Source organism: Gopherus evgoodei, chromosome 4 (assembly GCF_007399415.2).
Source record: "Gopherus evgoodei ecotype Sinaloan lineage chromosome 4, rGopEvg1_v1.p, whole genome shotgun sequence".
Taxonomy (NCBI): Eukaryota; Metazoa; Chordata; order Testudines; family Testudinidae; genus Gopherus; species Gopherus evgoodei.
This window is the reverse complement of record NC_044325.1, coordinates 137,082,007-137,104,512: the sequence shown is the minus strand read 5'-3', so window position 1 is coordinate 137,104,512 and position 22,506 is coordinate 137,082,007. Positions and strand designations below refer to the sequence as shown.

At 42.1% G+C, this 22,506-nt stretch overlaps 1 protein-coding gene across 2 annotated transcripts in view; it reads left to right on the top strand.

Annotated features, from left to right (window-relative positions):
* The window catches only part of MAPK14 (mitogen-activated protein kinase 14), a 62,517-nt gene extending 44,211 nt beyond the window's left edge, over nucleotides 1–18,306 (top strand). Inside the window, exons 9-12 of one of the 2 annotated variants that reach the window (XM_030561259.1) lie at nucleotides 14,000–14,079; nucleotides 14,683–14,761; nucleotides 15,181–15,354; nucleotides 15,872–18,306. In XM_030561259.1, the coding sequence (XP_030417119.1) occupies nucleotides 14,000–14,079; nucleotides 14,683–14,761; nucleotides 15,181–15,354; nucleotides 15,872–15,939 (401 nt within the window). In that variant the 3' untranslated portion in view covers nucleotides 15,940–18,306. Of the gene's footprint in view, nucleotides 1–8,484; nucleotides 8,565–13,999; nucleotides 14,080–14,682; nucleotides 14,762–15,180; nucleotides 15,355–15,871 lie in introns of both variants that reach the window. The other variant, XM_030561258.1, reaches the window with a different exon arrangement.
* Nucleotides 18,307–22,506: the final 4,200 nt, after the last annotated feature.

The following is a 22,506-nucleotide window of genomic DNA, read 5'->3' as shown; positions in this document are numbered from 1 at the left end:
CTGGAGTAAGGGTGATGATAAGACCGTACTGAATACGGAAGCTAAAAGGGAAGAAATTAGGATGGAAGTGAAGAAGATGCTGGAACTCGGAGTTATTGAAGAATCCCACAGTCAGTGGTCCAGCCCGATCGTCCTTGTTCCCAAGCCTGATGGCACCCTGAGGTTTTGCAACAACTTCCGGAAATTGAATGAAGTATCCCAATTTGATGCCTATCCGATACCATGCATTGACGAGCTAATTGATCAGTTAGGCAAGGCCTGATATCTAACCACTCTGGATCTGACCAAAGGATATTGGCAAATTGCCCTGGCCAAGGATGCCAAAGAAAAGACTGCCTTTTCTACCCCCGATGGCCTGTTTCAATACACTGTCCTCCCTTTCAGACTCCATGGGGTCCCCCTGCAACATTCCAATGACTTATGGCTAAATTACTGCGACTCCATGCCAAGTATGCCGCCGCCTATCTAGACGACATAGTCATCCATAGCCCTGACTGGGAAACGCACCTAGGAAAAGTAGAAGCAGTGCTAGACGCCCTGCGGAAGGCCGGCTTCACTGCTAACCCTCTCAAGTGTGTGATAGGACTAGCTGGGGCCAGATACCTCGGGTATGTAGTAGGGAGAGGTTTGGTGAAACCCCAGTGGAACAAAGTGGAGGCAATACAAGGTTGGCCTTGACCAGTCTGCAAAAAGCAGGTCAGAGCATTTCTAGGGATAGTATGATACTATTGGAGATTCATCCCTCATTTCGCCACAAGAGCAGGGCCATTGATGGATCTGATAAAAGCTCGGGGCCCTGAGATAGTAAAGTGGACTGATATGACAGAAGAAGCATTTGCAGATTTAAGGACAGCCCTATGCTGCCATCCAGTACTCATAGCCCCAGACTTCGAGAAAGAATTCATCCTACAAACAGACGTCTCGGAGGTAGGGCTAGGAGCTGTCCTTTCACAGATGGTAGGGGAGGAGGAACACCCAATCTTGTACCTCAGCCGGAAACTCCTCCCCAGGGAACAAAAGTATGCTGTTGTTGAAAAGGAACGTCTGGCGGTAAAATGGGCTATGGAGACTCTCCGTTACTATCTACTGGGGCGGCGGTTTACCCTTGTGACAGACCACGCCCTGCTCCAGTGGATGCACAGGAACAAGGAGAAGAACGCAAGACAAGATTTGGGGGTGAAAATGCTAGCAGTATCAGAAGGATGGAACTATAACTAGTTAAATCCAGATCCTAATATTGTTGGAGAATTGTGACCAAAGGATTGACTTTTGTGATTTGTATTTCTTCCTAATGAAGCTTTGTGTCTGTTATGAAACCATTTACCTTGTATTGGGAGTTAAGTAGCATTCCTTTGACTGTGAGAAAAATAATTGCATCTGTTGGAACTTGGTCCTGGACACTTGCTAAACCAGTGTTGTCAGCAAGTATGCTAATCAGTACAGGATTGGCTTGAAACTGATAGAGGCCCTGGCGGTTTTTCGCCTTCCTCTGCAGCGTGGGGCACAGGTCACTTGCTGGAGGATTCTCTGCAGCTTGAGGTCTTCAAAACACAATTTGAGGACTTCAATAACTCAGACATAGGTTAGGGGTTTGTTACAGGAGTGGGTGGGTGAGATTCTGTGGCCTGCATTGTGCAGGAGGTCAGACTAGATGATCATAATGGTCCCTTCTGACCTTAAAGTCTATGAGTCTATGAGTGACTAGGTGGTTCCTGTCCCTGCAGCCCTTCCATTTCCGGGTACAGCATAGGGCTGGAAGCCAACATGGCAATGCTGATGGCCTATCACGACAACACTGCCTCTCATCCCAAGTAGCCCAACCCCATGGTGTTGAGTGGGGGGAGGGGATATGTGATACAGCATGGCCAGAGGGGAGCAGGAGAGTGTTAGAAGGGAGCCTTATTCCCTGTAAGGAGAAGAAAGTTTGCTATAGATTAACTAGAGCACCTGAAGCCAATTAGAGCACCTGTAGTCAGTCACATGATAAAAACCCCTGCTTCAATCAGACAGTGTGGGAGTTGGAGCAGAAAGGAGTGGTATTGGAGCAGAGAACAGTTTGAAGAGAAGCAGAGGAAAGTTTGGAGGAGTGCTGCGGTGGGCTAAGAAGTCCAAGACCCTAGGTAAGGGGCACCTGGCTTATGCAGAGGGAGAGCAGGAAGCCCCCCCCCCCCCCACAAGCTGAAGGGCAGGAGAGGGAAGTAGCCCAGGGGAAGGAACTGCCAGTTCAAGTGATTCACCACTATCCTCAGGGCCCCTGAGCTGGGGCCTGGAGTAGAGAGCGGGCCCAGGTCCCTCTCTCTCCACTCCCCTCCTCAAGGACACTAGTGGGGCAATTAATATTTCAATTCAGGGGCAAGAAATGGCACCCTGAACCCCCCCCAAGAAGAGAAAGCACGAGACCCATCATAATAGTGCCAGCAATTTGCCGCATATGTTAACTTACTATTTAAGATGTTGTCTTGGAAAGCACTTTCCTAGGTCTTAAAAAAAAAAACCTCAAACCCAATTGCCTTTTTCCTTTCATTACACTTGTGTCATCTTCTGTTGTATGTTTTCTCTTCCTCCTTCAGTGTGTCTTACTATTCCATCCTTCTTCCTCTCCTTGTTTTGCATTATCTACTTCCTTTCCTTCCCTACTAACTGTGATCTCACTCATCCCTCTAAGTTTGCTAAATACGCTCTCACTCAACATCAGTCATCTCCTTTTCCTTGCCCCTCTTTTCAGTTGGGTTACTTGATCCCCAGTTCTGCTTCTGTCTGTCTCTCCCACCCTCCTCCTGGTCTGGGGTCTAGAAGAGAGAAATAGACAGAAACTACTGTCTCCCCATTTTGACTACCTAATTGCTGACAACCAATTTTATCAGGTGTTCTGGCTTGGACACTTGGCTTTTTGCTGCAGAAAAAGAAACCAGAATAGCTCTTAGCAAAAATATCACTGCTGTTGACATTTGACCCTGGAAGCACTGGCACCCTGAATTCAGAATATAAACAGGAGAATACTGATTCAGAGTCTCTAACAAAGGTTACTTATACTTCAGGTGCTTCAGATGATGTCTCTCTTGCCAGATGTAACCAAAAAAGCTACAAAGACATGTAATTAAAATGTCTCAAATAGGATTTGCAATATAAGAGAGGCAGTGTGGCCTAATGGATAGAACACTGGACTGGAACTCAGGGGAACTGGGGCTGCCATTGACCTTCTGGATAACCTTGGGCAAGTGACTTCAGCTCTCTGTGTCTCGTTTTCCCTCTCTCTAAACTGGGGATGTTAGTTCCTTTATAAAGTGCTTTGAAATCTACTGGTGAAAAGTGCTGTATAAGAGTTAGATGTTTTGTTAAATGCTAGGAAATACATCTCAGTGTGTACTTTACTGTACTGAGCAAAATAGATAAATCTCTCCTTCCAAGTCTGAGAGACTTTCCTCTGACTTTTTAAAATATGCGTTATAGGCGTATAACTATTTGATTTTAGGAAATCCTGTCCTTTCCTGTGTCATGCTAAGGTGCTTTACTAGTTTATATATTTCCTGTAGATGCTTGCAATTCTCTGTCTTGAACGCTTGCACTCTTTCACACGTTGATAATTTGTCACATCATGATGCTTTTCTCTTAATTGGTGCTTGATTTTATATAACGGTATTGAGGCCCTTCCCACACCACCTCCACAGATACAGAAAGCCTTCAGTCGTTCTTTGAGCATTGCCTGCATGGATCCTCACCTTAAGTGACATGCATATCCTATGCACATGAGGTTAGCATGTTCTGGAAAACAGTATCTGTTGGGGGTTGTGTGTACCTTACCTAAGCCTTTACATCCCATGCCAAAGATATAAAAGGGGGCTAACACCCTCCCAAACCTTGACTTGGTCCTGAATAGACAGCAACAAGGAACTAAAGGTAGTGACACACCTGGATCTTCTGCATTTGTTAAGATCAGTGTCCTGAGCTCCCAACCCGTTCAGCATTGGGGGTTTATTATTCCAGTGATTAGCCATAGTTTCTATAATTATATGTACAGTGGGAACATTAAGTCTCTAAAGTATTGTCTTCATCTTGGTTACCTCTGGTATGAAACTCAGAGATCAAATGTGAGGTTCTAAAGTTAGTAAAATGTTTTTTGATGAGGGAAGAGTTGTAGGGAAATAACAGATGCAGAAAATTTTGGGGTGATGGGAATAAGATCAAGGACTGTAACTGACTGAAAACCTTAATTTCTCACTGCCACACACAATCAGATTAATCATTCACTGTCCTCTTGAAATTTGGTCATCCTCAGAAAATGAATTAAGTGATTTCAGATATTTGTAATCTTCCCTTATGTTTAATACTAATATTTGTGCTTTTACAAGCATATTTTCCCATTGATTAAAAATATTTTTATCTCCTCATTTTCAGTGTGACTGGTCCACACAAATGAGAGAGGAGGCTGATTTGCTGTTTTCTCTGTACAAAATACTGTCATGTGCAAAAGAAAACAAACATTTCTTTCACTGTTTGCAATCTTGGACATTCGTTATAACAATATAGACAAAATTATATTTCTCTGATTGTTAAATTGACTGTATCCCTTTAAATTCTGTGATGAATATTATATATAATTTTTTTGCCATCCAATCACGTGCTGGTCTACAGAAGTTTCCTGTTGAAAATGAATCATTTGGAAATTACATGGTCTCTTGGTACATTTTGCTCTGCTTGTCTAGCCTCTCAAGTATTCTTTGGACATGCTTTGTGTGGATAAGCTCCTGTAATCTTGCAGTGTCTGCTGCTGATGATGATGATGGAAGATTGATTGTTTTCTGCATTTCAGGATCGTTGGGACTTGAGTCCTTGGAGAGCCTGTGGCGATCCCTTTTGAGGTTTGCATGCTCTGCTTTCCCTTTCCATACACTTTTCTTCTTGTGAGTTTTTTGTTTTGTTTTTGTTTTCCTTTTGCTTTGTGTGTTTACTAACTTTGTTAGTTTGGTGTGTAACTGTTCAGAGTTCACTTCACTCTGGCACCACTTGCCCCATTAGTTAAGGCTATGCTTGTAATTCAGTGGGGTACAGATGGTAGGCCTAAACTAGATGGAATAGTTCACATGTTTGCATGCTGCAATGTCCACTCAGTACGTTAGTTTTGCTTTTGGGAGCTATGAAGTTACCTGAAGTGTAATACAGTTTGGAAATTTCTAGTAACTTCTAATACCTTGCTATCTCCTGAGAATAGTGTTGACATGGCAGACAGCACACTATGTGCAATAGCGTCATCTGCACACCTGTGTTCACACACCAGATCAATGCCAGCACTCTGGGTTTGTTGTGAATGGGTAATTCAGTTAAGGAGTTCAGACCCTAGCACTATTGCAGGTCTTCTTTTGATCATCTTTTCTTTATCAGAGGATCTTAAAATTTAGACACAGTAATAAATATTTTTCTTTGTTTATAAAATTATATACTGGATCTATTTTTAATAAAATAGATCAAATCAACTTTGTAAGTGCCAAATAGTTATTGAGTTTTTAAAGTGTAACTACCAAAATAAAAAAAATGTTTCTGACTCTCACTTTAGTTCAGTTCTTTCACACTTGTAAATCAAGCCTTTTTTGCATCTTAAAATAACACTGGGCAAATTTAACATTAATATTTCACGTTTCTTTCAAGATTAGATGCCAAAATACTTGGTCTTATCTAGATTAGGGATATCTATGCAGGTATATCCACCCAGGTTCAAACACACCAATGTAGACTTCCCTAAATGGACATGTCCTGCATTTGTAAATTATACATGGGAATCTTCTCTTGCATCCCCAAGAGCACAGCAATGCTCTAGTACTTTAGGACAAAAAGTGAAGGTCTTGCTCAGCTAAAACTTCTGAAAGATCTAAATATTCCCTGAATACTTTTGACATTTTGGATTTACTCAAGACATCCAGGACATTACTGTTTCGCTTAATAAAAAGTCATGGAGTCTTTAGTGATCACAAGTGGTCGTGGCCTCTGTTTTGTCTTTAGTGACTGATTATTATACAGGAGAGTCCTATGATTCCCTTAGGTCTTAAACTCAATGAATCTACATGCACAGCAACTATTCCCATATTTCTTTAATGTGCATAAACTTACACACTTCATTCTGGCTCTGTATTTCAACTTCAGTACCATAATGTCTCCTTTTGGGTAATGCGTTTTAAATGGCGGCCCAAATCCATAATTATGATAGTCTTAAGCTTGATTTTGAAACACACATAAAAAGGAATCTAAATTAAAAAATACAAATAAACCAACGAATATTGAACTCAAAATGAAGGCATGCTGGCAGTCCTTAGCTTGCACAACTGTTTTTCTTCCAAAAGAGCATGAGTAAATGGCTGTCTTAAATTGACTTTCATCAGGGCCACTTAAATATAGCTGATTGTATTAACTATAGCAGTCTTCTGCTAATTATATGACAGAAATCTCTGATTCCATAAGTTTTGATGCCTAAGAGTGTGCAGTTCAGTGATTACAGGTACATGCATGTGATCATTAGCTGTAATGTTTGAGTGCCTGTTTTGATTCAAACTTGATAAACAATTTAATCAAAGTGAATTTTTTGAAAGTAAATGAAACATCAGCTCATCTGTTTGTCAATGCATATTATTGCATAGGTTTTTCTATCCATTTTAGATGCATTTACTGTAGACCAAGCTTTAGTCAAAGTATGGCTTTAACAAGTAGAATTGGACATGCAATGAGTCCCTAATATCAGCAGATGCATTTTGGGAGTACAAGGCTCCTTTTAAAAATAGATATTTGAAAACAACCCCTGGGCATGGGCAAAATTTCATTTAAATGTTTCCACCACTTGAAGACTTTTGTAGTAAGAATTGTACTCTAATATGTGCAAACTGCAAGTTGTGAGAATACTCAGTAGTAATATGTGCTTTGTGGCATTTGAGTAAAGAGATGCCATGTAGTGAGATACAATTGCAACTGCATTTATGAGATCAGCATGGCATTGTTTCCATTGTGATGAACAATGCTGCCTAAAAAGAAGATTATCTTGTATTTAAAGGAAAACCCATAACTATGTTAATGGAATTTTAAGGGTATGATATTCCAGAAACAAACTTGAATGATGTAGTCTGAAATCACTAATGGGATTTGGACTGCAGCATACTAGAGCAATTTAGATATGGAATAAGATCCTGGGCTGCCGGGGGGGTGGGGAAGGAGGAATGGGGAAATTTGTCCCGGGCTCCACAGGGGCCCCCACAAGAGTTTTTCGGGGTCCCTGGAGCGAGGTCCTTCACTCACTCCGGGGGCCCCGGAAAACTCTCGCGGGGCCCGGGCCCCCGGAGCTTCTTCCGCTCCGGGTCTTCAGGGCACTTCAGTGGCGGGTCCTGGAGCGGAAGGACCCCCCCCCGCCAAATTACCACTGAAGTGAGGGCCCCTTGCCGTCAAAAGACCCCAGGCCCCCTGAATCCTCTGGGCAGCCCTGATAAGATTGCTCCCAATTTTTTAAAAAGTTGACTTCCAGTCTGGCTCTTTATTCTTGTGATGATCAGACCTGTAACAGTATTTTAGCAAGCAATAAAGAGTCCTGAGAAGTGGGTATTCACCCATGAAAGCTTATGCTCCAATACTTCTGTTAGTCTGTAAGGTGCCACAGGACTCCTTGCTGCTTTTTAAAGATCCAGGCTAACATGGCTACCCCTCTGATAGCATTTTAACAGATTTCTCCATGTACATTTTTTCAGATTTCTTAAAGATTTTTCTGCCTTTTCAAAGAGAGCAGATCAGTTGTCTAAATGACCTGATGGTAGCTCTGTTAGTTTCTTTTTGTTTTATTTTGGCAGCAGTGTTGAAACAAGATGATGTAGTCCCCTTCATATTTTCTAAAAGAAGCCAATGTTCTGCAGTTTAGCGTACAGCATGGGAAGTGGGAGAGAGTGCACCAGATCAGTTTTTAGGTTGCTAGAACAACTCTAGACAGCAAGCAAGTTTCAGTCATTCTGTGACATCCGGGGTTAGTCACAAGTAGTCAGACTGTCTCAGCAGTGTATTGCAAATGGCCATGTATTGTTGCATACTAGTACCTGCACTTGCCAGCCTTCTGCTTTACTGCATCTATTTACTAATGTGCTTAATATTGCTAGCTACTAAAGCTCTGGGTGGATGTTAAAGGGTAGAGTGAGCATGTGAACTAAGCCTTGCCAGTGAGACACAAGTTTTGTCTTTAATGTCTGCTGTGCATTATTCATGGCAGTCAAGTGTAAGTGATCAACTCTGCTCAATGCATGTGTGCACATTTGTGGTCCAGTTGTTTCATGTAAATGATTTAGACACAAGTGCATCATGTGGGGATGTTTAACTTTATACAGAAGGAATGTATAAAGTTTGTTTAAAATGACTATTCAGATAAGGTCTTGTTAGACATTAACTCTCCAGCTTCATTAGGCTGATACTCTGAACTTTTTTTCATTTTGATTTGTCCCAGCATTTTCCTTTATGGTTCACCATTAGATATTGATCAGTTGAAGCTCATTTTGAGACTCGTTGGAACCCCAGGGCCTGAGCTTTTGAAGAAAATCTCCTCAGAGTCTGTGAGTTTATACTTTGATTGTAATATATGCCCTTTTGGGAGTCAGTGTTCTACCTCTGTTCTGCCCTCTCGTAGTCTGTCTATACTTTGTGATCTTTTTTTCTGGATTTTTGGTCTTTTTTCCTTTTTCTCCCTTGGGGTGTCCATGCGTTCATATTTTGCCTGATCTCTCTCCCTCCTTCCCTACCCATGGTGTGAACTCCTCTTTCCCATCTCACTTTACGTTTTCCTGACTTCTTTTTGGGGGTCTGTACTTCACAAAGGATTTCACGGGAAGACACTATTGGAGAAGCACCTCTTATGGTTGGGATCTTGAGACTTACACCAATCACTGTTTCTCTAGATTGCCTATCCAAGGGACTCTCTATGGGCAAATGATCCCATCCAAAAATGAGCATGACATCTAAATATGTGCAATTTCTCTATGGGAGTTTGTGTGTTCTTCCCAAAGCAGTCTTTCATATGACAGCAGAATGAGCTGCTGCTGCCGCACCACTGAGACTTTTGTTTTCAGAGCATAAAATCCAAACTGCATTGCAGGTGCTGAATTAGGAAAGACATGGCCACCATGGAAGAAGTGCACAGCCAGCCTAGCCACTTCAAACAGTCATTCTGTGCTAATGTATGTGTTAATTTGCACTGTACTTTTGCCAGCATGTCTGTTATCTGTGACCACTGAAGCTTTATTTAGACAGACTCCTGTTTAAATGGTGACCAGTGTCTTCAGTCTTTCCTACCACCTTTGCCATGTACAAATGTTTATTGCTGGATTAAGAACCAATTTGGGGAGGCAAAGTATAAAATATATCACACTTAATTTTACCTGTTCACAAAATTAAAATACACAGAAGTTACACCAAGGGGATATGTCTTTTTTTTTTTTTTTAAGAGAGTATATGGGGAAGTTGAGGAGTAACAGAAGCTAATGGGTTGCTTATGCATAGTAAGTATTGATGTAGTGAACTGGCTTACAGGTTTCTAGTGGCAAGCTGCAGAAAAGTGGTACTGAGGTTCTTGTTAAAGAATCAGAGGATCAGTTTGGTGGGGAATGAGTAGATTATTTCATATATCATATGTGGGAGCAGAAAGGTTTGACCTCTATCAGACGTGCGAGAAAATAGATGAGGCCAGAACTGACAGATGAGCAGGTCAGGTATAGGGAGAGCTAGAACTTGGTGGCCAAGAGGTGTCCTGAAGATCTGGTGGGCTGAAGCATTGTGAATCAACAGAACTTTGGGCGTGGGCAGATTTGGAGAAGGACATAAAAGGACTTACAATAAGGCATGAAATCTGTGAGCAATTCACAGAATGAGTATCACTGTAGTTGTCATTTTGTTGAAGAAGTTACAGTACGCAGAGTTGCAAAGAAAATGTATGAGTGACTGCACTATTACAAATCTGAGAAGTGAACTCATGTTCAGAATTGAGATGAGCTAGATAGATGTAATTAATGGTATTCCCCTTGTCAAGTAAGAGGATAGCCATCTTTTATGGTGATTGAAGGAAGTTAAGCAAGAATTGAGTGATGTGTTCGAGCAGGTAGGCGGAGTATAAATTGAGAAAGAACACTCTGCTCAAGTTTTCACTGACCTCAACATAAAAATGGCACTGGAATGTTTATGAAATGCTGAACACTAGTAAGGGGTGGTAGATGGAGAGGAGAAGAGGGTTGAGAACAAAGCCTTATGGGATCCTTCTGTAGTGGTGTAGTATTGTCTCCTTTGGAGTAAAGCAAAACCTGGGGTGCAGATACACCAGAGGCAGAGGCGGCTCTATGTTTTTTGCCGCCCCAAGCACGGCAGTCAGGCAGCCTTCAGCGGCTTTTCCGCAGGAGGTCCGCCGATCCCGCGGATTCGGTGGCGGTTCTGCAGGTGATCTGCCGGTCCTGCGCCTTCTGCATACACGCTGCCGAAGCCGCGGGACCAGCGGACCTCCTGCAGAAACACCGAAGGCTCCCTGACTACTGCCCTCACGACGATCAGCATGCCGCACTGCCCCTGGCTTGCTGCCCCAGCCACGCGCTTGTTGTGCTGGTGCCTGGAGCCGCATTACATTATGGTAAAAGACTGAGGGGAGGGTGCAGTAACCAACTGGCATTCATGGATGCCTCACATGGTGAAGCTATTGAAGAGATGAGATTTTTCTCCAGTAGTGTGCTGAGATAGCTAATAGCAATTTGATTTGGTGGGTTTCTTTGTGGTGTAATAGCTGTGGTTTTTATCATGACAGGGATAGTTATGCTTATGGGAGTCATGAAGATATGTAGAGATATGGTCTCTAGAGTGAAGGTGGCTATTTTAGAGTGAGCAGTTTTGGTGGGGGAATACTGGCAATTTTAGCAGGAGCTGGGTGGAATTTAAAAACTACATCACAATTTAAAAGAATATGTGGGGAAAACGGCATGAAAATGGCAATATCTCCCTTTCAGAAAAAGCCTGAATAAATGTGCCTTGCAGGATCTTGAGAAGATCAGTAAGTAAAAACACTGGCCTTGTCTAGACTAGAGAAATAGGTTGTTTTAAAACACATTAGGTAATATGAGTGTATTAACATGACTCTAAAGACTGGTTTAGACAAGATTTAACACTTTTAAAGATGTTAGCTTGTCATGGTCAACCTTAATTTCTTTGTGTTTAAAAACATGTTAGATAAAGTAACACATTTTTAAACGCAGACTTTCTTCATAGTTTAGCCTGGGCTACAGCAAAGAATTGAATTCCAGACTTGAGGGCCTGCCACTGTCACCAGCTCCTGATATCTCATCTATAGACTTTTAGCTCGAAGATCTCTTCTCAGACATAGAGGTGAAGCCCATTTGGATACACTTGGGTATTTGAATATATAGAAGCAGCCCAGGATCTAATAAGCATCCTAGGTCGCAAATCTGAGTTACAAAAAATGGGTAGACCTTCCCATTCAGTGGAAAGGGCACCTTCTCCATTTCCTTTGATAGTTTTCTTCAGACTACCATTATCACCTCAGACTAATTTGGAATGGACTTCGCCCTGTTAGCCATGATTCTCAGCCAGACACAGAAAAAGCACTATGATTGAACTGATGAACGATGTGGAGCTGAATTTCAAGGATGTAGTGTGTGGGTTGCAACCCATTGATATCTCACTAGCTTCCCCATCAGCCTCATGTAAATGTTGAATAAGAGAGAGAATAGATTTTAGGATCTGGCTGAACTTCATGCAAGAGAGAGCTTTAGGTTAACTAACTATCCCCATACTCACCTCTGGTAGGTCTACTTGAAGAGAAATGTAAAGTTAGGAGGATAGAGATGATTGTGATGTGATCATGAATGGATGCTGTTTACAGAGAGGAAAGTATCAAACTCTTTGCAGTGTGTGGCAGGAAGGGTACAGAAAGCAGTTAAATGAAGGCATGCAATGAGAGCATTTGAAGAGTTGAGTGAGGAGTTTCAGTGACTTTAGAAATTGCAGAATGATTAAAATATTACAGATTAGAGAGGGGTCTTGTTGGACTAAGAGGCCTTTCTAAGTCCTTTACTAAACTATGACTTTTTTTTTTTGGTTTGGTCCATCAATATTTCCCCTGTTGATGATCCCAAGTCCTGCAGGGTTCAAGTTCAATGTTATATTGGGACTTCCGGGTAGGTGGACTACTGTGGGCCTAGATTGTCAAAGTAGCTGACAAGTATGCAAGCATGTTGTTGTATTCTGAACGGCAGAAGTTTGGGAGAAAAACCGAGGGATAGGATTTGACCCAAAGGGCAGGAGGTATAGGGTACAGTACTTCAGGTGATAGCTATAGCGGTGTGGAAAAGAGGGCAGTTTTGGTGAATTGGAGATTAAATTTATTTTATGCGTTGATGACTAAGCAGTTGTTCCTGCAGGAGAAATTACTGATCTGGCCAAGGATGTGGTTGATTTTGTTTGGTGTCAGATTGGGAGAAACAAAAGGTGTTAAGGGGAGGAGAATATTTTGGCTGTCATTGAAACTACCACCTGTAGGCTGAGGAGAGGCTGGATGAGGTGAAGGAAGGAAGGATTAGGTTAAACAGGTGAATAATTCAGGGTTTGTCTACACAAACAATTAGTCTGCGGCAAAATCAAATTTTAATCTGCCATGGACTATCTGTGTGGATACTGCTGATGAGGACTAGATCAGAGGTCATTAACCAACTGTTAATGGACCTCAGCAGGGTCTGCATGGACAGTTGTCAGTGGAAGGTTAATGCATGATAGAGTCACACACACCAGGTTGCTGCAAACTAAATGTTCATATGAACAAGCCCTGAATTTTAGATTTAGAGATAGCATTAGGAAAAAGCGACAGATATTGGGAAGTCCAGGTGGTTGAGGTAATCTTTCTTTTTCTTGGACCAATTCCAGTAGAAGATATTACCTCACCCACCTTGTCTCTTTAATATCCTGGGACCAACACAGCTACGACAACATTGCAAACCATATTTTGAGAAAGAATGTTTGAGGCATAATTTGAAGATGGTGATGCCACTCTCTGTGCCAGTGGTGTGAGAACAATGGGTGTGATAGAGGCTGGGTAAGGTCAAGGGGGCTAGATTAGTTTGTATATCAGGAGGGACTCTTCAGAATATAGGCACCGAGTTGAGCAACAGTGATTTACTTCAGTGAAGGAAAAGCAGAGTTCCTTTTGTCTGAGTCCACACTCAGAATCTTTTGCATAAAATATAGGAAAGTATTGATACTGCTCTGTTTTGTACTGTACGAAGATAACCTTGAGCTAACTTGATGGGGATATATGTGTGGGACAGGGATGATGTTCTTATAACAAGGTCTGGATTTGCTTTGTTTACATTTGACCCCGGCAGGGTTTTCTGCCTCATTTTAGTTGCTGTTAAACTCTCTCCACTTCTGTTCAGTGACATCGGCTAATATTTGATTTTGTGCAATGCTAATGTCTTGCTAACCCTGCGTTTGTTGTCTACCATCACCTCACCCACATATCACACTGCCTGCATAGCTGTTCAGAGGGAAGGTGCCAGTTGCTGAGCTAATATCACCAGCATCTAGGCCACAAGGGTCTTGACAGCTTCCTGTGCAGTAAGTCAGTAAAGCTATGCATTTAAAGCCAGTTCAGAGGATCAGTTTTTTCAGTGGCCACATGTGAATGCAACAGCCTGGGTAAACTGTTGAGAAGTTTCAAAGAGGCTAATCTGTAAATTAAGTTTGAATTTGGCTGTTAAACTTATGTCTGTTTGTGCTGACAGGCTATTAGCGATTGAGAATTAGGAATCACTTGCTTTAGCTGCTCACTACTCCTCATCACTAAAACCTCACAAGTATGTCTGACAGATTGAGTGGTTCTTGCCTGTTTGATCTGTGCCTTGGGGGGGAGGGGCAGAAGAAATAGTTTGTATGCAGCTGTGTTTCTATGTTTAAAATGATTTTTTGCACTGTTCTTAACAAAGCCCTTGACTAGGCACCTAAGATATTAACCAGCTTCAGCAGATCATGCGTCTGACGGGAACACCCCCTGCATATCTGATTAACAGGATGCCCAGCCATGAGGTGAGACCTGAGAGGATGTACAGGGCTTTGCAATTCAGGTCACCGCTTCTTGGGTTCACTAAATGCTCGCATGAGGCATGGGATGGGCACTAAGATAACTGCCTGCTACAGCAAGACTTTAAAACAACCTTAAAGCAAATTTCAAACTAGAACAGTGCAGACTAAACTTGTCGGCCTCTGGGATGTAGGAGAACCTGAATGATTTGTTGTTTTTAGAATATCACTTAACAGTTGAATGATTTACCACTGGATACCATGAAGAAGTCTTTATATCACAGCAGTATATGATATGCTTCTTATGCCTCTTAGAGGAGGCAGTAAGCTTTTGCAATAGATCTCTGGGCTGTATTTTGTTTCCACTTTTGCACAAACCATGGAGCAAGTCCTGACTGTCATTATCTCTAACCTCTTCCCCCCACCATGGATGGTTGGTAGGTGAGAGGGGGTAAAATTGATGTGTCTAATAAGAGTCACAGAGGTGAGAGCAGGAGAATCAAAGTAAGTAGGCAGTGTATACACAACAAAATACTTCTGACAAATTGAGGCGCACTGCATATCTTGATGGCTGGGAGATGTTCTTTAACAAAACATTTATTTCCACAGGCAAGAAACTACATCCAGTCTTTGTCCTACATGCCAAAGATGAACTTTGAAAATGTGTTTATTGGTGCCAATCCACTGGGTAAGGCTTGCAGCACTTCTCCTGGGAAGGGGATTTAGTGGCAGATATTGTTAGGTCTTGCTCATTGATTTGGAGACTTGGGATTTTCCCATTGGGTTAGTGTGAGGATGCATTTGTTTAGATGGGTTCTTGGTGGTGGAGAGGGAAATGAGTGAGTCAGCAGTTCCATCTACTTTCAAGAACACCATTCTAATAGACCATTAGGAACTTTTTTCCACAGCAAGGTGTATAAAATAAACATTGCAACCTGCAGCATGACTAATAATCCCTGATGTAAGTTGCTAGTTAAATATAAAATGTAAAGTCCTTGACACTTTTATTTGGGCCTCTTTACATAAACTTGAGACTTAGAATAAAGTGTTTTGATGGCTCCCTGTGTGTAAAACTCAATTCTTTTCTCTGTCTCGGGGCTCTGATAGCTGTGGACTTGCTGGAGAAGATGCTGGTGCTGGACACAGACAAGCGAATTACTGCAGCTGAGGCACTGGCCCATGGCTACTTCTCTCAGTACCATGACCCAGATGATGAACCAGTGGCAGACCCCTATGACCAGTCCTTTGAAAGCAGAGAACTTGAGATTGAAGAATGGAAAAGTGAGTCTTGTGAAAGGTGGAATTACTGAGGCAAGCTGCATATCTTATAGCAGATGCCATGAGCTAACGTCGAACTATAGCTTTTGTGGTTGGTTGGAGCAAACCTTTGGAGGTGGAGAGCATGAGTGGGAGCTGATAGAAACGTTGTGTGCTCTGACATGGGATCTCATTAGTTTTGTTGCCTCTTCATTCATTGGGAATACCTTGTACTGTTCTCGTGACGTGCTGTGTATAGAATGAATACAGTCATTTGCTAGCTGGTAATACAAATATCAGTTCATGCAGACAATGCAGTTCAACCCTTTGGAGACTGCAAAAATATATCGTGCTGGCATTCTGGAAGTAACATTGTGATGTAGACTGATTTGGCATATCAGCCCATTAGCTTTTTTTACTCAGAATATCTAGAGCAAGTTTTCTTTTTGAAACGTGGCTCTGAGGATTGGAATCCAACAGAAGCTGTGTTATAAAACTGCCATCTTGCTGTATTAAGTCTGTCACTCTTTTCCCCCCCCAGGTCTGACTTATGATGAAGTAGTCAGTTTTGTGCCACCGCCGCTTGACCAAGAGGAGATGGAGTCCTGAGAAACTGCCTGTCTTCTGTTTGTCCCACTTCACTGTGAGGGGAAGGCCTTTTCATAGGGACTCTCCAAATATCATTCAAGTGCCTCTTGACACAAAGATGTTCTCCTTGGTGGAGGGGTTTTGTGTGCGTGTTTGTGCGTGTGTATTGAATGGGGGGAGGGAGGAAGGCTGACTGTATGTAAACATGCTGCATGCTACCTTGTATTCGGCGTACAGCTTAAGACAAGCCTCTGAAGACCTATTTGTGACTCACCTTTTTTTTTTTTTTTTTTTAAAGCCCTTCCAGAATAACAGACAGCAACCAATTTGCACTGCTGCTTGGGCAAGGCAGACATAATGCGGGGAAGCTCAGTTAATTCTCAGTCACATTTGTTGCCATTAAAATGGTTCTCCTCTGAGGAAGTGACTTTATAGATAATGGAAGGTAGCTGTATACTTGAACAGAGCCCCCTGCTTTCTGCAGCAACAGATTTGGGGTGATGTCTTTTTCTGTTTCATGCCAGAGTGCTGAACTACATCCAAAGCCTCTTTCCAGTATTGTGTGCCAGCAGAAAGTATGAATATTTCGGTTTGATTCTTGAAACACGAGAAGGATTTGTTTGAAAATGTAAATATGTTTTGTGCCTTAAATGAATGGGAAAAGAGTGAAAGTGAGTTTGGAGTTAACATTCTTGAATGGAATTCTGAGCCCACAGCTTTTCATGGGCTGCAGGTCACCAGGCATGAACACTATAACCAGGAAGTATACTTTCCAAGGCAACAGATTGTGTGCCGTTGGATTGGGAATCACCATACTTCTCCTTCTTCTTTTTCACTCATTCTGAGGCTTCCCAGCATTAGCGCCAAGTAGATACAGGCAGAGGCTGGAGATGATTCATGCTGTGTCTGTGTGCTTGTGTACTTTATTCCTAACAAGATGGGGTGGGGTGTTTTTTTTTTTGTTTTTGTTTTTTGCATGTTGTAGCTGTATGTGCATGTAGACCTACTTTTGTTGCATTATCTTGGAGGAGGGCACTGGGGCAGTAAGTCTGCCAATGAAATACTGTACTGAGTTCCTCTGCTGTAGGAAAATCGCAGCATCCTCCCTCTTGTAGCACAACTCATTGTGAACATATCTGCCATTCTGGGAGCTTTGATAAAATATATGGGACAGATAAACATGCACCTTTTTCTTTTCTCTGGTTTCAAAAGATTTGGATTTATAGGGTAAAGGATAAATCGAGTCCTTTAAAGGAGCAGATAAACATGAGACAATTTAATTGTCCAAACTTAGAAGTTATTTTGCCCCCAAAAAGAAGTTTCTTAGAAATGCTGGAGTCCAAAACAAAGAATAAGCATGCATGAAGTCAGAACCTCCCTTTCACTGTCTGTCTCTGTGTGGATGTGTAATTAACACTTTAATAAGGTGATTTTATTTTTACCCTCCTGGAAAAGAGCTTTTTGGCTATTTTAGTGGGTTGGTCTCTGCCTGAGGAAACAGGAAAAGGGAGTATGTTTAAAGACAAAGTTGGTTAGAATATTTTGTATTTTACAGGGATCCTTTGTGAATGAAATAACCATGTTTAGGGACTGGGGAGAGGAAAGTGTCTTTCAGTATTTTGTATACTGCAGCTGTCCTGGGTGGCTCAGATGCCCTTTTTTTAGGATGTAGAAGAAAAGGCATTTTCATACGTTCACGTATTGCAAGCATCTCCTGTGTGGGAAGAGCAGGGTTTTTGCAGTATTTTGTATCCTGGTGGATCTTTGATATAAGAGTTGAGAGCAGCTGTTTTAATGTATTTATTCCTATGCATAAAGAGGCAGCAAAAAGAGGTGGGAGGTGGATGATAAAGCCATCAGTTTTTCCTAGAACACTTTCCAGTGATCTCTCTTTAGGTAAAACCCTCTTAGAGAAGCTTGGGATGGGGTAGAGAGAGCAATTCTTTCATGTCTTGGGTACAGAACTCTCTCTCTGACCAAATTAAATTGACAATAGAAAACCTCCCTCTTTGCTGGATCTGCAGTCCAGGTATTTAAATGGAAATCCGTAAACCTTCAGCAAGACTATTTTTATCAGCCATGTTATGTGTAGATGCTACAGTGTGATTTCATGCAGAAATATTGCTCAAGATTTTTTTAAAATATAGACATTGCATGTATGAGTGGGAATGTTTCAAAGTCCAGACTCTAATGGGAGCTCCCGTGGCACGCACTCCCTGTTTTCAGAGCGGTGCTGTTCTGCTGCCTGAATTCTGAACAGAAGTACACACTTCAAAAAAGAAATTCTGCTATTTTGTTTGTATCCATGAACTTTGCTGTAATCAGTTCTGCCATATATGATGTCACACAATACCACTGGTTTAAAATAAAACTTATTTTTCAGATTTATTGGCTGCTGGTGTTTACAAACTTGTAATGTTAAATGTTTCATTTAAGTGAATTTGGCTCCTCCAAGAGATTGCATGTTTGGTTTCATAGTGCATCCTAATTGATATAAAGGCTCAGGATGCATACCTTTCCTCCACTTACTCTGAAATCAGTGTGCACATTCCTTTGACCTGGCTTCTCCAACCAGTACAGAGACAGTTTAGAGTTCGACCATGAATGTTGTCTGCGAGTGAAAAGTGTGCTTTCTAGTTCCTTGGCAGCTCTGTTAGTGGAAACTTAAGAAGTGTTTGTCCAACATAATGGTTCAGGTTTTGCTTCTGTTTCAGTACTGACACTCTGCCCTTGGCCTCAGGGCCGGCTTTAGGAAGTGCGGGGCCCAATTTGAACAGTTTCGATGGGGCCCCGGCAGGGAAGACAAAAAAAAAAAAAACACGTTAAAAAAACACATGGGGCTTGTACTCACCGGGCGGTGCTCCGAGTCTTTGGCAGCACTTCGGCAAGGGTCCTTCACTTGCTCCAGTTCTTCGGCGGCACTGAAGGACCCGCTGTCGAAGTGCCGCCGAAGACCCAGAACAAGCGAAGGACCCACTGCAGAAGTGCTGCCGAAGACTCGGAGCACCACCAGCTGAGTAAAAATTTAAAAGGCGCCTCTAGCTAGGGAAGAGATTCTCACTGGGCGTGGGGCCCTCGTAGGTGCAGGGCCCGATTCGGGGGAATTAATGGAATTGGCCTAAAGCCGGCCCTGCTTGGCCTGCCCCTCTTCTAAGTAATTCTGATTTTTGTTTTCTTTCATCTCTTGCTATTTACAAGTGAGTGTTCTCTGGTTCTTGTATTGTCACTTAGATGGTGCAATCATGGAAGCATAGTCTTGCCGCTCTCTGATTCTGTAGGACATAAGGTTCCCTAGTGCAGGAGTGAAATTACTTGTTGTTCAAATCAAATTGCATTATTGGAAATCTCTAGTAAGAGCCTGACAATAGCTGGCTATTACCAAAGACAAAACTTTATGGGGAAATTTTATTACACAAATATAAAGAATGAACTCATTTAATAGATCACTATGCTAACAAACAAATGTATCCCAAAGTACTGGCCAATGTTCTGTATGGTACAGTTCAACTGTACAGGAACAGATTAGGTGAACTGACAGATGGAGAGACCTACCTTCCGAGTTTAGCTTTGCCAGATCAAAGGGAACAACAAGTTGGGGAGTTCGCCATATTGGAAAAAGGATTAGCTTGGCCACCCTCAGAGGCTTCTACACTAGAAAACTTCATAGTTGAAGGTCCCCTTTTGGTGACAATAAACAAGGCAGTTGTAGTACAGACAGGGCGTAGGCATTTTTATTACAGTGTAATGTATCCCTGGAGTAGAAAATCAGTGGTAAAAGCCTGAGCCCCGTTTACACTACAGCTTCTACTGTTGCTGCACCATAGTGAGCTAGTCTGCATTACAGCATACAGTATTATTTTGAACACCATGTCTAGTGCTGTAGTTTCCTTAAAAATTCATCTGCTAAGTGTGTACATGTGCAATGCAGTGCTGCTAGGAGCTGCAAAACTCAGCTAGACATAAAAGGGTTCTAAGCATTTCGAAAGAATTTTGAGATTCTTTGAAAGGCAAGTGAAAAGGATGATGGCTGCAAAGAATTTTCAAAGCCATCAACTATCTTTGCAGTACATATTCTTTCTACCCTCAATGGACACTCCATTCTGGCCGGCTACAGTAGTAAATCTGTGTAACATAAAACCTCCCATTTTAGATATTTCTGTCATTTGTTGTCTTAGTTTCCATCTAAGAGGATGAAGAGGCTTTTATGCTGCTTAGTCTATAGAGGAGTTTGTGCATTTGTAAGCTAGACCAGCTTGGCTTTAAAGCTGCAGTGTCATCTCTAGGCAGTTACTTTATGAACAAGGTCAGCCAAAAAGACTTGCCTTTCAGTGATTAAGTATCTTTGGTTTCATACTTTTTTTTCCTTTCTGTGGACAGATCAGTTTAGTATGGACTATTGCCTTGACTGCAGCTACAGCTGTCACTGAAACCACTGCATGTATGTAGTGCAGTAAGATGCAGTCTTCAGCAGATTCCAAAGGTAGCTCTTGCTGAAGCTTGCAAAAGTAATGACTGAAAATCCTGTTTACTTCAGCATATAAGTATAAGGTCTCTAAGTATCCCTTTCCATTCCACTGCTACACAGACCTCATTCAGACTGGATCCTTGTCCTGTGGAGGCTTCCAGGAACGTCACTGTGAGTGGAGACCTCATATATCTAAAGGAAAGGCTGTTCCTCATACCTCCATAACTTTGTGAGCAGACATTCTTTTTAGCATATTGCAATGTTAAAAATAAATGGTCCAATATATTTCAGGAGTTTCCCTTGAAATACTGTTCCTTCTCATTCACTGAGAACTGATCACACACCTGTAGGAAAGTGGATGGCATCTCCGGTGCCATAGCTCCCAGATGCTGAAAGGGCAGGGACAAACACTCCTATCATGACTAGCTGAAATCTGTGAGTAGGCATATCCGTTAACGGAGAGGTAAACCTACTGACTAGAAAATAATTAGACAAATTAGGACCTAGCCCTAGACCAAACAATTCAACAACAACAAGATGCTGCAGCTGTGAAACATCTTAGACCACGGGTAGGCAACCTATGGCATGTGTGCCGAAGGTGGCATGTGAGCTGATTTTCAGCGGCACTCTCACTGCCCGGGTCCTGGCCACTGGTTTGGGGGGCTCTGCATTTTAATTTAATTTTAAATGAAGCTTTTTAAACATTTTTAAAACCTTATTTACTTTACATACAACAATAGTTTAGTTATATATTATAGACTTATAGAAAGAGACCTTCTAAAAACATTAAAATGTATTACTGGCACGCAAAACCTTAAATTAGAGTGAATAAACAAAGACTTGGCACACCACTTCTGAAAAGGTTGCTGACCACTGTCTTAGACCTTTGTAATGTCCCAATCACTTATCTAGCGACCCATAACTGCACATCATTGCTTGAGACTTGTGTAACTTTGCTTACATACATGAGCTTCGGACTTGCACATGCATAAGCAATATTTTGTATTTCTTTTGCAATAACTTCTTTAGTTGTATAAATTCACAGGTGAGTAATCTTCTGCATATTCTCCTCTCCCACCCTTATACCTATGCTGTGTACACTTGAACAAAATATAGTAACGGCTATACTGGGGTCAGACCAATTGTCCATTTAGCCAAGTATCTTGTCATCTGGCAGTGGCCAACACCAGGTGCTTCAGAGAGAATGAACAGAACAGGTAATCATCAAGTGATCCATTCCCTGTTGTCCAGTCCCAGCTTCTGGCAAGAAGAGGCTAGGGACACCCAGAGCATGGGGTTGCATCCCTGACCATCTTGGCTAATAACCACTGATGGACCTATCCTCTACTTTTTTTTGACCCCTGTTATAGTTTTGACCTTCACAAGATCCTCTGGCAATGAGTTCCACAGGTTGACTGGGTGTTGTGTGAAGAAATACTTCCTTCTGTTTGTGTTAAACCTACGGCCAGGGGCGGCTCCAGGCCCCAGCATGCCAAGCATGTGCTTGGGGCGGCAAGCCGTGGGGGGCGCTCTGCCGGCACTCTGCTGTTCCCGCGGCTTCGGAGGACCCTCCACAGGCAAGCTGCCGATGGTAGCCTGCCTGCCGTGCTGGGGGTGGCAAAATGTCTAGAGCGGCCCCTGCCTACTGCCTATTAATTTCATTGGGTGTCCCTGGTTCTTGTGTTTTGAGAAGGGGAAAATAACGCCTCCTTATTCCCTTTCTCCACATCATTAATGATTTTATAGACCTTGATCATATCCCTCCTTAGTCATCTCTTTTCCAATTTGAGAAGTCCCAGACTTTTTAATCTCTCGTATGGAAGCCGTTCCATACCCCTAGTCATTTTTGTTGCCCTTCTCTGAACTATTTCCAATTCATATACCTTTTCTGAGATGGGGTGACCAGAACTACATGCAATATTCAAGGTGTGGGCATATCATGGATTTATATAGTGGTATTATGATATTTTTCTGTCTTACTATCTATCACTTTCCTAATAGTTCCTAACATTCTATTCGCTTTTTTGACTGCTGCTGCACAGTGAGCATATATTTTCAGAGGACTATCCACAATGACTCCAAGATCTTCCATGAATGGTAACAGCTAATTTAGATCTCAGCAT